This window comes from Adiantum capillus-veneris, chromosome 16, assembly GCF_014529385.1.
Source record: "Adiantum capillus-veneris isolate H3 chromosome 16, ASM1452938v2, whole genome shotgun sequence".
In the NCBI taxonomy this organism is placed as follows: Eukaryota; Viridiplantae; Streptophyta; class Polypodiopsida; order Polypodiales; family Pteridaceae; genus Adiantum; species Adiantum capillus-veneris.
Genome location: NC_140946.1, coordinates 46,548,800 through 46,565,047, shown reverse-complemented (window position 1 = coordinate 46,565,047; position 16,248 = coordinate 46,548,800). Strand labels below are relative to the sequence as shown.

Sequence of the window (16,248 nt, the reverse complement as noted above, 5' to 3'; positions counted from 1 at the left end):
CTGTTTTTTAGCCAATTTTAGCTCTTCTATGATTTTTTTGGTGGATTTGATGATATCCAAATGCATTTTTGATTTTCTATGTCGCATATTGTACAAGAAAGCTAACATTCCTTGAGTTTTGGGGCACCTAATACCCTATTTTTCATAGTACACAACGATGGTTGATTTTCTCAATTATAGAAGAAAACAAAACATTTTAGTATATCAAGTATAGCTTTTTCAATATTGTTAGATTCTTGTGACAACTACATGCATTTTGTAGGTAGTAACCATATCTAGTCATAAGGATCAAACTTGGATAGATATTGAATAGTTTCAATGGGATTCTACAACTCATAATGTTGAACCCAGTTTTTTCATGTTTGTTGTATTTAACACTTCATCTTTGTCTCCAAGATTCCCCTTGGTAAGATATGTATTATTATTTTGACATTCTCCATGGCTCCTTATGAAAATAAAGGACAATAGGGAACTAAGAAAACATGCATATATTATTTGTATTGAGCGTGGCTATAGAAAATTTGATGATATGTTTCAGAATGGTAAAAATTCAACTTTTTTGCACCTATTTATTTTGGCAAAACAAAAAATAGTGAGTGAGAAGGAATCATATGTTCTGATCACCAATCCATTGAAGTTAACTAGGGGAATTTATCTCAAGTCCTACAAAAATCCCTAATCTTATTTTTATGCAACAAAACGTAAGAAATGACTGTTTTGATGAAAATGCACCGGTCCATCAACTTTGGAGGCTTGGTGTGACCAAAATATGATAAATTTTACAAGTTTCTTATTTTTTCCATGTGTAGTAGGCCTTGAACTATAATCTCATGAAAGGATTTTACAAAATGAGTGGATCTACTATGGTTTTGGAGGTTTTTTTCAAAACCCTGAAAGGACACTTTTATGTCCTATTAGGTTACCAACCTAGTGTTAATAAGCTACAAGGCTCTACCTACTTCAGTAGGATTGACCTTAAAAGTGGCTATCATCAAATAAGGATAGTGAATGAAAATATCCTAAAGACGGCGTTTCGTAGAATGTTTGACCTTTATGAACATCTAGTCATGCCTTTTGGCTTGACTAATGCACCAGATACATTCAATCAATTAATGGAGAAAATTTTTAGACCCTACCGCAAATTCACTGGAGTGTTCTTTGATGATATCATAATCTACTCCAATTCCTTGGAGGAACACAAGCAACATCTCCAAGTGATTTTTCAAGCATTAAGGGAGAATAAGCTTTTTCTCAATCAAAAGAAAAGAAAATTTTTCCTTCAAGAGATTCAATACTTAGGTCATATTATCTCTCAAGTTGGAGGTAATAAAAGCATGGCCTAATCCAAGGAATCTACATGAGCTAAGAAGCTTTACTGATATGTGTGCATACTATAGATGCTTCATAGCAAAATTATCTCAAATAGCAGGACCATTACATGACTTAACAAAGAAAAACGTTAAGTATTCATGGATTGCTAAGGAGAAAAGTGCTTTTGACAAGCTCAAAGAGAAGCTTACCTCTCAACCACTCCTTATGCTTCTGGATCTCTCAAAGCCATTTGAGGTCCAATGTGATGCTAGTCATGATTGCCTTGGAGCAGTCTTGCTTCAAGAAGGGAACGCCATAGCATATGAGATCCAAAGGCTCAACACGGATTAGCAGGTCTTAGGCATCTATGAGAAAGAGTTGTTAACTGCTCTACATGCCCTAGACACATGGAAGCACTATCTATTGGGGATTCCATTCATTTTACAAACAGACCATCAAAGTCTCAAGTACTTCATGATGCAAACAAAGCTTTCCAACAAACAAACAAGGTGGGAAAATTTCCTTTTGCAATTTAATTTCCACATTGCTGGTAAGCACAATCAAGTGGCTGATGCACTTTCACGACTACCAAAAGTTAATGATGTGTCAATAGCAACTCACAATGATCTATCTTCTATGAGAGATGAGTATGCTACTAACCTTGATTTTAAAGACATAATGTCAGCCCTTGCTTTGGGGAAGAAAGAGAAACCATTCACCTTGCAGGATGGTTATCTTCTCCATGACAATAGGCTATGTGTTACACACTCCCTTCATGTGAAAGTCATGTATGAATCCCATGCTCCTCCCTATGCGGGGCATAGAGACATTCAACCTACTCTTTGAGGAGTAGAGATGTATTTTTATTGTCCTACCATGAAAGTGGACGTACAAGAGTATGTTTCAAAATGTATGGTATGCCAAAATACCAAGTATGATAGAGGAAAACAACCTGGATTACTCCAGCCATTGCCAATCCCTAGTTCACCATGGGAGAGTATATCCATGGATTTTATCTTTGGATTACGCAAGTCTATCCATGGGAATACGAGAATATGGACAATAGTCAACAGGTTTAGCAATCAAGCACGCTTTATTCCTATCAAGAAGACTATTAAGGCAACCAAATGGCAACTCTCTTCATAACCCAGATTTTGAAACACCATGGATTGCCAACATCCATCGTGTCAGATAGAGATCCTAGAATGACTAGTAATTTTTGGAAAGGTCTCTTCAAAAATCTAGGTACAAGATTGAATTTCTCTTCGGCCTATCACCCACAAACGGATAGCCAAAGTGATATGGCCAATCTTACAATTCTTGATCTACTAAAGACCTATGTTACAGAAGTAGATCAACGCTCACAATGGAGAAAGTACTTACCTCTTGTAGAGTATGCGTATTATAATACTATCCATACTTCTATGGGAAAAGAACCTTTTGAAATCATAGAGGGAAGACTTTAAAGTCCCTTGCTACTTAAAGTACATGTGAAGATATTCGCTGCCAATGAGTATAGCCGTGGTCTGCAAGCATCTTTTCAAAAGATTAAGGAGGCTATATCCATCTCCCAACTAAGGCAAAAATCTATTTTTGACAAGCACAGAAGGACCTTAACATTCAAAGAAAATGATTGGGTCTTACTTAAGTTTTCTAAGGCTGGATTGAGGCAAACAAGAGAAAAAAATCTTACTAGTCATCAAAAGTATTCTGCTAAAATAGCAAAAAGATACTATGGTCCTTTTCAAATTTTGAAGCCAATAAATGAGGTGGCTTATCAACTCAAGTTGCCTAACCATTGGCTCATACACAATGCTTTTCATGTGAGCCTACTTAAGCCCCTACAAAAGAGAGCCTCCAAATGAACCAATTATTGAAGACCCTCTCGAAATCAAAGACCAAGAATAGGTGCTACAACTCGAAGCTATCCTTTGGCATGAAGACAAGGTACTACGACATGGTAAGATTATCCAACGGTATCTTATTAAGTTCAAAAATTATCGTTTTGGATGCAAGGAATCCAACTTAAGGATAGTATAAACCTTGTCAACGCTTACAATGCTACATAGGAGTAAGCAAATGTACATGTTTCCTTTAAATGATCAATGTTTTGTCTTATAAGACTAATTCTCTCTTTACTGTACACACTTTTAAGTAGTATCCATACTAAGAATCATGTTTGGGATGACGACGTCTCTCAAACACCATGTAGAATTTTCCACTCTACTTGGGAGGATGAATTTGACTAAAGAGCAAACATGCTTGTGGAAGCTATTTCTCCCAAGCACCAAATGGATTAGTCATCCATCTTGGAATGATGTTGTAGGGTAAAAAGGGATCCTCTACTTGCTAAGACAAATTGACTAATGACTATGGCTTTATCTCTTTTACATCATAGTCAAGGATGACTATAATTTCAAGAGAGAGGTAATGTCATTAAATCTAATATCTAACCAACCCAAATGATTTTCTCATATTAAATTGATCATTCAATGTGCGATAATAAACGGAAACAAAAGTTAGAATATAGGCATGTGCTTACAGATCTATCTCAACACAGGGCCAATGGTAAAGGGGTCCAAATGAGAGATGGTCTGTCAAAGAGCAAGGTTAACTAATGGACCTTAGGGTTAGCTTCATTAAAGACCTCCAATGGTTAGTGTTAAAAGTCCTTTGACAGAAGGCAAGCTAAGGGTGAGCTTGAGGTGGGAACCTGATCTAAGCTTGAGGTGCTTGTCATGCTTGATGACTAAGGTGCATGCTTAATGAGGAAGGTGCTTGAGAAGATTCCCATGCATAGAATCATAAGGTGCTTGGATCAAAAAGAGACCCTACAAACTTAATGAGGAAGGTGCTTGAAAAGCTTCCTATGCATGGGAGGGTAAGGTGCTTGAGAAGCTTCCCATGCATGGGGGGGTAAGTTGCTTGAGTCAAAAAGAGACCCTACAAACTTAATGAGGAAGGTGCTTGAGAAGCTTCCTATGCATGAAAGTACCAAAGTTAGGGGAATCTTTGACTTAACCTTCCACTCACCCAAAGGGCATCCCTTTTCTCAAAGGGCACATGGGACACATGTCAGACTCTTCCTATGCTTAACCACATGGTGTGCTTGAATGCTATTGGTTGGGTTAAAGAGGGGTCCAATGAGCTTCTAGTTCCATCCAACAAAGATCTAGATATTTTCAAGCTCTCTCTGTCTAAGGGGTAAGGAGGACACTTGTCCAAAGCCTAACCATGTACTTGAATGCATGCTGCATGTGATTGGCTGGGGGGACATGGGTCGAATGAGCTTGAAACATGTGTAAAAGCTAAAACTCACCCCAAGCAAGATAGGGGGGTGTTGAGGCAGATATACATCACACACACTCATTTTGTAGATTTTCATTCTCACTTGGTGAAAGTGGAGGAACTCCACCTCCTTCTCCAAGCTTGTGAGAGATGAGAGCCTACACTAACACTCTTGGCTATGGAATGCAAATCCAACCAAGAGCCATGCTTCAATGCTTAAGCTTGCCATATTCTCCATCTTCATTACTATGCTATTATGTATGCTAGCAAGAAGAGTGATGATCAGTGAGAAACTATTTCTATCTCATATGGAATGTTTCTTCTTCCTCTTCCCTACCCTCATTCCCCGCTAGCTATGTCCACCGTCAAAGGTGTTTGAGGCCTTGGGACTGAGGCTTGGGATAGTTAATGCTTTCTACAAAGTTTATGCATGAAGATTTCCATCTTCATTGCATCACCTAGGTCACAAGGAACACAAAGATTGGATTGTACCAAGTCTCTCTTGATAGGAGAAACTATAATACAAATGCCTATTGGAGGGGGACCGGCTCCGTATGAATTGGGTCCTCAATTATTGTCATGTTCTCTAAACCCTCTCTCTCGCAAAAGTATTGTTCATGCCAAGCTAACTAAGTACCATGTTTATGTTGCTACCATCAATTAAGCTCACCCGCTATGCTCACAAACTAATCTCACAAAAGTGCTTCACCTAATTTCCTAATTCCGCTACTCTCAAAGTTCATAGGCCATTTCCATTACATTGCTATTATTTATCTCCTAAGGAGGAGGAGTTGTTGCTCTATATGTTAAAAGGATAAAATGCAAATGTATTTGCTTGGTTGTACAAAGACCTTGAGGGTGTAGATTCAGACATCTATCATCACACCATACCCATTTAGTTAGACATTGAGACATGGAGAGAGTCCCTATGCCTATAAAGAGGCCTTTGCTAGCATGATAAATGAAAAGTTATAAAATCTGAAGGAGGTTGATATTATTTTATGATATAAGGCATGCCAACTGGGTGTTACCCATTGTTGTGGTACCTAGAAAGAACGGGAAATTGAGACTATGCATCACACTACAAGAGCCCGCTTGAATTCTGATGTCAAATTACTAATGTCAATGGCGGGTGTCAGTATATGTGTAGATCAATCTGGAGAGAGATCAACTTTTAAAAAATGAATTTTTGAACTTTCGACGCTTCTACTGGCAGTTGTTCCAATGCATGTACTACCGACAGCCATTCCGATGCATATACAGGCAACTATTCCGACGTCTATACCAGCTTTTGTATCGGTGGACCCTGCAAAAACGAACCCGGGCGTCTTTCCTTGCGCATTTCCTTCATTCTCCACCTCTTCTCTTGCCTGCCTCCTCTTCACCTGTTGTCTGTAGATCTGTTGCCGAACAAGTTACCGGAGGTGAGATTCTTGCTTGTGGACTACTCCCCAGCATCAAGGTGAGATTCTTTTCAAGTTTTCTTGTAGGTTTGTGTGTATGTGCGTCTAACATGGTGTGTGTATGTGCATTTTTACAGGTTTGAAGACCTTTAAAAGACTCTTTCTTGCTCAAATAGGCCGCATGTGAGTGCTTGAAAGTTTTATGCATTTTTATTTAATTTAAAATTATAGTGTATATTGCTTTGGAAAAATTTTGTTTTGAAATTATGTTTTTGGGTAATTTTGTTTTGAAATTATGCTTTAGAAATATTTGTTTTGAAATTATGATTTGGAGAAATTTTGTTTTGAAATTACGCTACCATCTCATCATCATCATGTGATTGATGAGGGTTAGGTTATAGGTTTTGGTTAGGTTTAGGTTTATGGTATAGGTTATATGTTAGGTTATAGGTTATAGGTTATAGGTTAGGTTATACGTTAGGATAGGTTAGGTTATAGGTTAGATTAGATTAGGTTTAGGTTATATGTTACGTTAGGTTATAGGTTAGGTTAGAGCTAGCGGCAAATAGTGAAAAAAATGCAAACAAACTTCTAAAATGACTTGTGTATTTCAAAAAACGCGAATCGACTTTGGTTAGGTTAGGTTATGTTAAAGGTTAGGTTAGATTATCTTATAGGTTAGGTTTAGGTTATAGATTAGGTTAGATTAAAGGTTGGATTAGAGCTAATGGAAAATAGTAGAAAAAATGCAAACGGACTTTGAAAATGTCTCGTGCACTTCAAAAACACAAACAAACTTCGATTAGGTTAGATTTATGTTATAGGTTATAGGTTAAGTTAGGTTATAGGTTTTAGTTAGGTTTAGGTTTAGGTTATAGGCTAGGTTAGGGTATATGCTATAAGTTAGGCTATAGGTTATAGGTTAGGCTAGGTTAGGTTAGATTAGGTTTAGGTTATAGGTGAGGTTAGGTTATAGGTTAGGTTAGGTTAGAGCTAGCAGCAAATAGCGAAAAAAACGTAAATGAACTTCAAAACATGACTTGTGTACTTCAACAAATGTGAACGGACTTTGGTTAGGCTAGGTTATAGGTTAGGTTTAGGTTATAGGTTAGGTTATATTATGGGCTAGGTTGAATTAGCTTATAGGTTAGGTTTAGGTTATAGATTAGGTTAGGTTACAGGTTGGGTTAGAGCTAGCGAAAAATAGTTTAAAAAATGCAAACGGACTTTGATAAGGTTAGGTTTAGGTTATAGTTTAGGTTAGGTTATAGGTTATGCTAGGTTAGGTTTAGGTTTAGGTTATGTAATAGGTTATGTTAGGTTAGGTTTCTTGTACGTAACAGGTTAGGTTGTACGTAAAAGGTTAGTTTAGGTTGTATGTTAGGTCAGGTTTAGGCAATAGGTTAGGTTAGGTTAGGTTATACGTTAGGTTTAGGCTATAGGTTTCAAAAGCGCAATTGGACTTCAAAAGCACACACATACATCAAAAGCACTAACATATAGTCATTGACCAATAAAGACGAGATTATTACCTTGTGGTCCTAATCTACGTACACCTATAGACCAAGGTGTGCGGAGATCGGGCATGGCTAGAGAATATAAGGTTGTTAGAGCTAGTGGAAAATAGTTGAAAAAGCGCAAACGGACTTTGGAAATGACTTGTGTATTTCAAAATGAAAATGAACATTGATAAACAAAGTAAAATAGCACAATCGACTTCAAAAGTGCACACAGACTTCAAAAACCCTAATAGATAGTCATTGACCAATAAAGACGAGATTATTATCCTGTGGTCCTAATCTCCCTGTACCTCTAGACTGAGGTGTGCGGGGATCGGGCCTAGCTAGAGAATGTGAGGTTGTCATGTATTGTCATGTAGTTAGTAGTGTGTAGTTATAACAAGAGTGTTTTACTTATTTGTTGCATCATTGGTAGATAAAGTATGCACGATAGAATGATGTGTCCTTATGGGCATTACAAGCATCAGATCTTTTGAAAACGAAAAATCTATGACCAGGACACACGCAATCACGGTCTCTTTCCAATAGAGAAACTATAAGAACTGTGTTATCAATCTCATGGTCGAGAGACAATAGATAAAACTCTGTACGTAGATATTGCTTCAGCTTCATCCCAGAGAAGAAGATTTTCAAAAAAACAGCTATCGACTGAATCCTCCCAACCAATACTTGAAGTGGTATTTCAAGAAGTAGAGATGGAGCAGATGTTAGAGCGTTCTTTGACATGGATCCCATCGTTAAAAACATAGAATACGACAACATTCAAGGCAACACTACCAACCAACCTCATCCATCCCTTCCATATCGACGATATGATAGCACAACGATAAAGACGATGAGATGATGCAAACTCTTGCACGTATGCCACTTCATAATAGTGCAAAAATCTCAGTTCTCCATACCGCTTTGGCAATGCTTAATTTGCAGTCTGTCTATGGGTGGTATGATGCCTCCGTCACAAAGATTTTTAGGTAAATAAATTATATCATAAGCATGATAAAGTGTAAATTACAATTCAATAATGTGATCAAGGGGCTGACTTGTTCATGTAACGATAAGTTGCTTAGCAAGAAAATCTGCCAGAAGGGAATCACATGCCCCCTATTTGTCCAGCCGCCGCTAAAAAGCTTCTTACTAGTTTGGTCTTGGATTATCACAAAATACATGCATGTCCTAATGATTGTATACTTTCTTGCAATGAGTATGTAAATTTGGAACAGTGTCCCAATTGTGGATCAAACAAGTATAGAGAGGACACACAAGGAAAATTTATTCCTGTAAAGGTCCTTCGACACTTTCCTATCATTCCAAGAATAAAGAGCATGTTCAAGTGCAAGTCTATAGCCGCTTTGATGACATGGCACTCAAATACTAGATTGATAGATGATGTGATGCGGGTACCTGCTGACTCTTGTGAATGGAAGAACATAGAGGAAAGTTGGCCTACATTTAAGAATGAGCCTGGATGTATCCTCTTTGGTCTGGCAATGGACGGAGTAAACCCATTCGGATTACGGAGTTCGTCATGGAGCATGTGGCCTATTTGTATGGTTAATTATAATCTTCCACCATGGCTAGATATCAAGAAGGGCCATCTGTTGTTGTCACTAATTTTCCCAAGAAAGTACAAAGCAAAGAACATGGACATTATCTGGCACCACTTATAGAAGACCTCCAAATCTTGTGGAGAGGAATAGATGTGTTTGATATTTCCCAACCAATCGGATGATGGAATGTACATGTGCAAGGCATTCTCATGTGGACCATTCACAATTGGCTAGGCTTCAGTGAGTGTTCAGGTAAGTGCCTTTGAAACTCTCACACACATGTTATTCCTAGCTATGCCAACATTTTTATATTTTAAATTTGTGCTTTTCCAATTTTGAGTTACTCAGGAAATCATGCATGTCCAAAATGTGGTCCTCTACTTGGCTCCTGCCGCTCTGAGCATTTGAACAAGACATTTTACGAGGAGCATGGTAGATTTTTGCATGAAGAACATGAGCTACGTGGACCAAAAATATGCAAACATGACATGCATCCACTGCAAGCGAGCGATTGAAAAAACATGTGGCTGGAGAGGGGAGATTTCATGCCACTTGGAATGAAAATACTTTCTATTTTCCATGAACGCTCGTAGTGGAGTGACCTGCTAATTAATCATCTGCTCGACCCAATGCACATCTTCAAGAATGTGGGGGAGATCATATGGAAAACCATCATTGGAGAAAGGGAGAGCAATTCCCAAATAGATGACCTACAGGTTGTGGATCAAATGCTAGAGCTGTGGCCTCGACTTAAAACCCATTGGAAAGTTTGCTATACCAAAAAGACCATGGGTTTTGAGTCGTATAGAAAAGCAACAAGTGAAGAAGACTATATCTTCATTCAAGACTCCCAATGGGTGCATGTGATGTTTGAAAACCGCTTTTATGAGAGATGACAATCTTAGAGGTCTTGAGTTCCACGATTGGCACAAATTTTATAGTTTATCTTACCAATTTCCATAAAGGATTGTTTGACATATGACATTAGAAGAATAATCTTCAAAATCAGTGAGTTGGTATGTTGGATCGGTTCAAAAGAGATAAGAAAAGACATCATCGATGCAGCATGCTTAAATGCTATTGAAGTAGTGTGCATGGTCGAGAACTACTTTCCAACAAACATTCTTACCATCCAAATGCATATACTTGTGCATGTGGTCAATGAATTTGTAGTTGATGGGGTAGTCCATAGCAGGTGGATGTTCTTCTTGGAGAGATTTATGAAGACTTTAAAGGGGTTCATTCGTCAAAGGGATTGCCCCGAGGGTAGCATGGACAAAGGATGGATTCTACAAGAGTCTCTTGCCCTCATCAGTGAATTTTTGGGCTCAATTGATCCAGAGATGCCCCGAATATGGACTACTGAGGTCAAAGTCAAGGTGACAAGGGACGAGTCGGAGGGACAAGGCATCATTAGGAAGATGGACATCACAATACAAGAAAAGGTTATGAGATTTTGCCTTCTCAACTCAGACATCATGCAAAAGTGGCTAGAGAGGTACGAAGGGGAAATGCAACAACTCTTGATAGATCGCTTGCAATTCAAGCGCAACCATGCCACTATAAACCTTCCTTTTCTAGATCATCTTCAAAAATTGCCTAACTTTCCAAATGGGTGGTGGTTAGATGCCACAATCTTAGAGGCAAAGAGGAATGGAGTGTTGATTAATGAAGAAGAAGAGGAGATGTCAAGGGGTTGCGATTGGCATGTATAGTTTCACAACTTCTTTTTCAAGCTCCACATGATAATATTGCTTTAATAACTTTAAGTCTGTTTCAATTTTTTGCATGTAGTATCACAAATATGGAGCTTTGTGGTCGCATGGGAAACACTTCAGAGTGCAATGAATCGAGGAACAAAGGGTCACTTTTGACAGTGGTATTAAGGCAATCTTCATCCAAGTAAATAGGAGTAGTGTCAAGGATGAGAACACAGAGACTAGACAACTTGAATACTTTGGCTACATCCAAGACATCTAGAAGATTAGCTTTAGAAAGTTTGATATTTTTATCTTTGATGTCAAGTGTTTCAAAATTATTATCAGCGGGCCTCATGCAATTGCATGCAAAGACATGAGTGGATTGATTCAAGTGATCTCTAGGTGGGTGTGGACAGATGTGGGGGATATTTTTGTACTTCCGCAGCATTGTGAACAAGATGTGTTCACACTAAATCCACTATGGAGAGAAAATGATGAAAATGATATGTCTAAACCGCGTTGGCTCTATGTTGTTCAAATTGCTCCATGGAGCAAGCAAGTGTGTGAAGGATTGGACGTTGAGGTCGAAGAGGTGATTCATGAACAAAGTGCAGCACCAACGGATGATATAAGTTTGGACTTTGAGCTGGAGGTCAGTGGTGACCATATGCCTAAACCTAGAGATGAAGTGTCAAATACTGAAGCTGATGTGGAGAGTGACAAAGAAGTAGGGTTTGATGCAAAGATGTAGAAGTACAAACTGAGATAGACATCTTTGGAGCATCAGATCTCATAGAAGATGAGAGATTAACTAATGATTTTTGCTAGGAACTCTTTTGTAAAACTCTTTTTATTAGTCTACAATACACTTCAGACTCATTCATTTGTGTTGGCAATTGGTTTATTTGTTATTTTATTATTGATTAATTGTTTCTTCTATAAACTAACGTATTTTGTGGGTGTTATTTGTGTATTTGTAGACCTGGCCGATGACGATGAGCCATACTCTCCTAGTTTTAGTTTTTCTATTACTCCGGTCGGCATGTCACCGGAGCAGATGGGTCTCTTTTTTACCCAGTTCACACCAGAGCAGATCACGATGGCAAAGAACCTTTGGACAGTAGGTTCCTCTAGACCTACTATGATCGACCCTATGCCTAGGACTAGTGTGGTCCCTACACCGACCGGCCCCACACCTCAGTCAAGTGTGTCCTCTTTGCCTAGTACTAGTGTACCTCTTACACCGACGGGTGGTTCATCCTCGAGAAGAGGTAGACGTCCTTCTGGAGGTGGTGGTTGTTGTGGTAGCAATTCTACCAATGCATCCACACCACCGAGAGAGGGTCCCCTACTCTCTTCAGTAGATAGTTCACCGATTGGCACACCACGTACACCTTGGGGATCACATGAGCATGATCCTAGCAAGGTCTACAAGAGCAAGGATGGGGTTGTTATGGCAGATAAGGTTGGAAAGGCCATGCAACAGAGGATTCGGCAGCTTTGTACAGTTCAGTTTGGTCACTCTGTGATGGTGATTTGGGATAATCTCGACGATGAAAGAAAGAGTTACATCGTCGAGGCCATTCACAGAGAGTATAGGCTGACAGAGGGGTACTATTCAATCTCAAATGGCTGGATTTTGGGCGTGGCAAAGGACAGAATGTCACACCGTTGGTAAGAGGCAAGGGACCGGTACAATTCCATCAGTCCAAAGCCGGCATGGTTGGACGTAGAGGAGTGGGCGGGGATTGCACGAGAGACAGAAGATAATCCTGACAGATTTCAGCAGCAGAGAGATGTAGCCAGAGCATGTTTGGAGTTTGCTGGAGCATCACATCTTGGGAGTGGAGGCTACAACACCCTTCAACATGAGTTTGTAAGTATTATACGTATGCTTTGCATTATTGAAAATATACATATTATTTGAAGATTTATCTCATGATTAAGCCATAATTTTGCAAGATTGCCGTGAAGCACCTTCCAACACGTCGAGAGGAGAAGTATGGGTACAAGCATGGACTTGTGGCCCTTTTGACCTAGCTATAGGAGGAAGGAGAGGACATCGACTGGGAGGCATTACCATGAGGGTCTTCTGGATACAGTATTACTCAGTCATCTTGATACAGTATTCTTGGTACAGTCTTTTTTGTAGTTGTGGTCTTCTTGCAGTCTTACTTAGTGATTGTTTACATGTACAACTTTGTAGTGCTTATGTTTATGGTTTTGCATTCCGTTTGTGATTATGATTTGTTTCACAATTATGGTATAGCCCAGAGGCTATGGTTATGGTATGGAACAAAGGTTTTGAACATGGTATGGCAATCAAGTTATGGTTATGGTTTTGCAATGACGGCATGGCAATCATGGTATGGTTAGGGTTTGGTAATCAAGTTATGGTTATGGTTTTGCAATGATGGTATAGCAAGCATGTGATGGTAATGGTTTGGCAATTACATCATGGTTATGGTTATGGTTGTGCAGAGATGGTATGGTTGTTATGGTTATGGTATGACAACCAAGTTATGATAATGGTTATGGTATGGGAATTGGGTTATGTTTATGGTTTTGCAGTTTTCGAATCATGTTTTTATTGTGGCTATAAAATCTTCATGCCGTTGTGCCTATGGTTTGGGAGTCGACGTTATAGGTATACTTTTGAGAACTTGTCATGATTAAGCTTTTGATTTTGTGGTTTTGTTCTTTTACAGTTTTGGTAATTTGTATACACTCGCTCTTTAGCGTCAACTTGTAGGTGGAGTGTGGTTGCTTGTGCACTCTTCCTTTGGATAGAGGGAGCTGTTTTCTGTTGCTGCAGGACATGTAGCATCAGTTACCAACCCTCTCTATCTAAAAAAAAACATTACAGGTTTGGTCGTCGGAACAAAATTCGGTACATGCATCGGTATGGACCTCAGATTAAGCGTCGGTATATGAAGACATTTTCAGCGCAGTAACAACGTTTATCCCGGCACATGTAATAGCGTATATTCCGACGGCCTGTACCGGTGCATATACCGATGCTACAATACCGATGTTTATTATGATGCTTATCCTAGGGCATTTTACTTTTAAAAGAAACTTTGTCTCGTTGATATATGTGCCGATTTTTGCGCGACGTGTTATAGTGTCACTCTCAAGAAGGAAAATGTTACGACAATTAGAGATAATTATCCCATCCCTATGAGGAATCCCCATCATCCACCAAGTTCTTTTGAGTAAGGGAAGCTTTAAGTGACTCGAGACAATGAATACATCAAATTCTTTAGATATTGACTACTTAATAAAATTAAAATCATGGCACGATGAATGGAGATTGTACCAAAAACTCACTATTTAAAAAGGTTTAAATGTTTCAAACTGCTTTCCACCAGCCACAAAATTTTCCTTTTGTTAATCAAATGATTTATGGTAGCCTCTAGACTCTTGTATTGAGTAGGCCCAGCCAAGTTTCGGAAGCAGGTGAATTAACTAGAATCTGGAAAGATGCTTCTAAAGGTTCAAAGGTAAGCGAGAGAGAGAGAGAGAGAGAGAGAGAGAGAGAGAGAGAGAGAGCGTTGCCATGTGTTAGTAGGAGTACCACAGAGGGGCTTGATTTTTTTATTTAGTTGTATCATGGAACAGGTCAATGCGAGAGAGAGAGAGAGAGAGAGAGAGAGAGAGAGAGAGAGAGAGAGAGCGTTGCCATGTGTCAGTAGCAGTACCACAGAGGGGCTTGATTTTTTAATTTAGTTGTATCATGGAACAGGTCAATGCGCGAGAGAGAGAGAGAGAGAGAGAGAGAGAGAGAGAGAGAGAGAGAGAGGGAGAGAAAGATGGGGCTCCATGATGCTGGGAAGTCTGGCGATGGAGGCCTCTCTCGACCTGTAGAAACAAAAGAGGGAGACTATCCTTTGAAGAGTCTCCGATCGCCGCTTCTTCATCGACAGTTTTTATTATATCGAATGCAACATCTTTGGAATAGTAGAGGGCTTTGTCGATTTCTTTGCGCAATGTGTGTGTGTGTGTGTGTGTGTGTGTGTGTGTGTGAGAGAGAGAGAGAGAGAGAGAGAGAGAGAGAGAGAGAGAGAGAGGCCATGCATCTGATTAATGAGGATATAGTGGGTCTCAATCTTGTGAGCATCACGATAGACAGATGCTGCTCTGGCTTTGGAGGGAAAAGGGAGGTGATGGCACGTAGAGAGAGAGAGAGAGAGAGAGAGAGAGAGAGAGAGAGAGAGAGAGAGACTCTAAGTCAAAGATATTACGGCAAGGACTCGAAATCGTGCAGGTGTTGCGAATAAGGTCTCTCTCTTGTGCTTCTCTCCAAGGGATGAAGCGCACAAATGGTGAAGGTGGACAAACACAGAGTATGTGCAGAGTTGAGAAGGGGGAGGATACGCATGAGGTTGCAGATCCGATCGTCGACCAGAGAGGGAGAGAGAGGAAGAGAGAGATGCACTATGTCTGAGGGCACAGAGAGATGGGATGTCTAGGCAGGAAAGAAGCAGGGAGAGCCGATGGTTGTTTTTGGCGTGGGCAGCGGCATTGGGGTAGACCCAGTAGGTAATGGAGGGCGCAGAGTGGATTGGAGCGGGTGCGACAGTGCCGACGGGGGCCAGCAAAAGGGTCGCTATGGAGGCGATTTCCTTCAAGCAGGAGGGGACCTGGCATGTGCAGAGCCAGAGAACAGTGTTGTTCAGAGGTGTCTGCCCTGAGTCGCGGTGGAGCTTCTAAGCACGCGGGGGAAGAGAGAGGAGAGAGAGAGAGGCTGGTTCACGGGATCTCTCGAGATTCCAATTAATGACAGCGCTTAGACCCAGTAGTTGTATTGAGTAGGCCTCACCAATTTTAGTTTGGGTGATTAAAAGGGAATCTAAGTAGATGCTCTTGAGGCTTTCAGGAAAAAGAGGGGTGGGGGGGCACGTGGTGGGGAGAGAGAGAAGAAGAAGAAGAAGAAGAAGAGAATTTTAACGTCGTGGGAAATATCCGACGAGGAGAGTCAAACTCTTTGTCACACCTGGCAGGTGTTGCGTCAGTGCAATATTCGCAGAAGCACAGACGCGACGAGGGAGGTTGGGCACATGCAGGGCACTCTCTCTCTCTCTCTCTCTCTCTCTCTCTCTCTCTCTCTCTCTCTCTCTCTCTCTCTCTCTCTCTCTCTCTCTCTCTCTCTCTCTCTCTCTCTCTCTCTCTCTCTCTCTCTCTCTGAGTTTTGCATGTCGTAGGCCTTGGGATGCCTCAGGTGACAGTGACGATGTAGATGAGGAGTGCAGGGAGCGGAGCATGGTGGGGAGGAGTGAAAGCCATTTCAGAGGTCTTTGCAGGGCTCGCGAACGAGCTTTTTCTGGAAATCTGCTTAGAGTCCAGCTTATGCCGCCATGGGAGCAGACCAACACGCGTGCACGCGCACATGTGTGTGTGTGTGTGTGTGAGAGAGAGAGAGAGAGAGAGAGAGCTCTGAGTGAAGAGACAGACAGAGGGAGAGCGCTACAAGGGGAGT

General features: G+C 40.3%; 1 protein-coding gene across 1 annotated transcript; it reads left to right on the top strand.

The window, feature by feature from the left end:
* Positions 1–15,265: 15,265 nt before the first annotated feature.
* LOC147438974 (uncharacterized) lies at positions 15,266–15,463 on the top strand. Its single transcript, XM_086484536.1, has one exon. The coding sequence runs from the start codon at positions 15,266–15,268 to the stop codon at positions 15,461–15,463; it is 198 nt and encodes a 65-aa protein (XP_086340662.1).
* The last annotated feature ends 785 nt before the right edge of the window (positions 15,464–16,248 follow it).

What these genes read in the sequence shown, in the direction of transcription:
- LOC147438974 (XM_086484536.1), top strand. Translation starts at nt 15,266, where the DNA reads ATGGTTGTTTTTGGCGTGGGCAGCGGCATTGGGGTAGACCCAGTAGGT.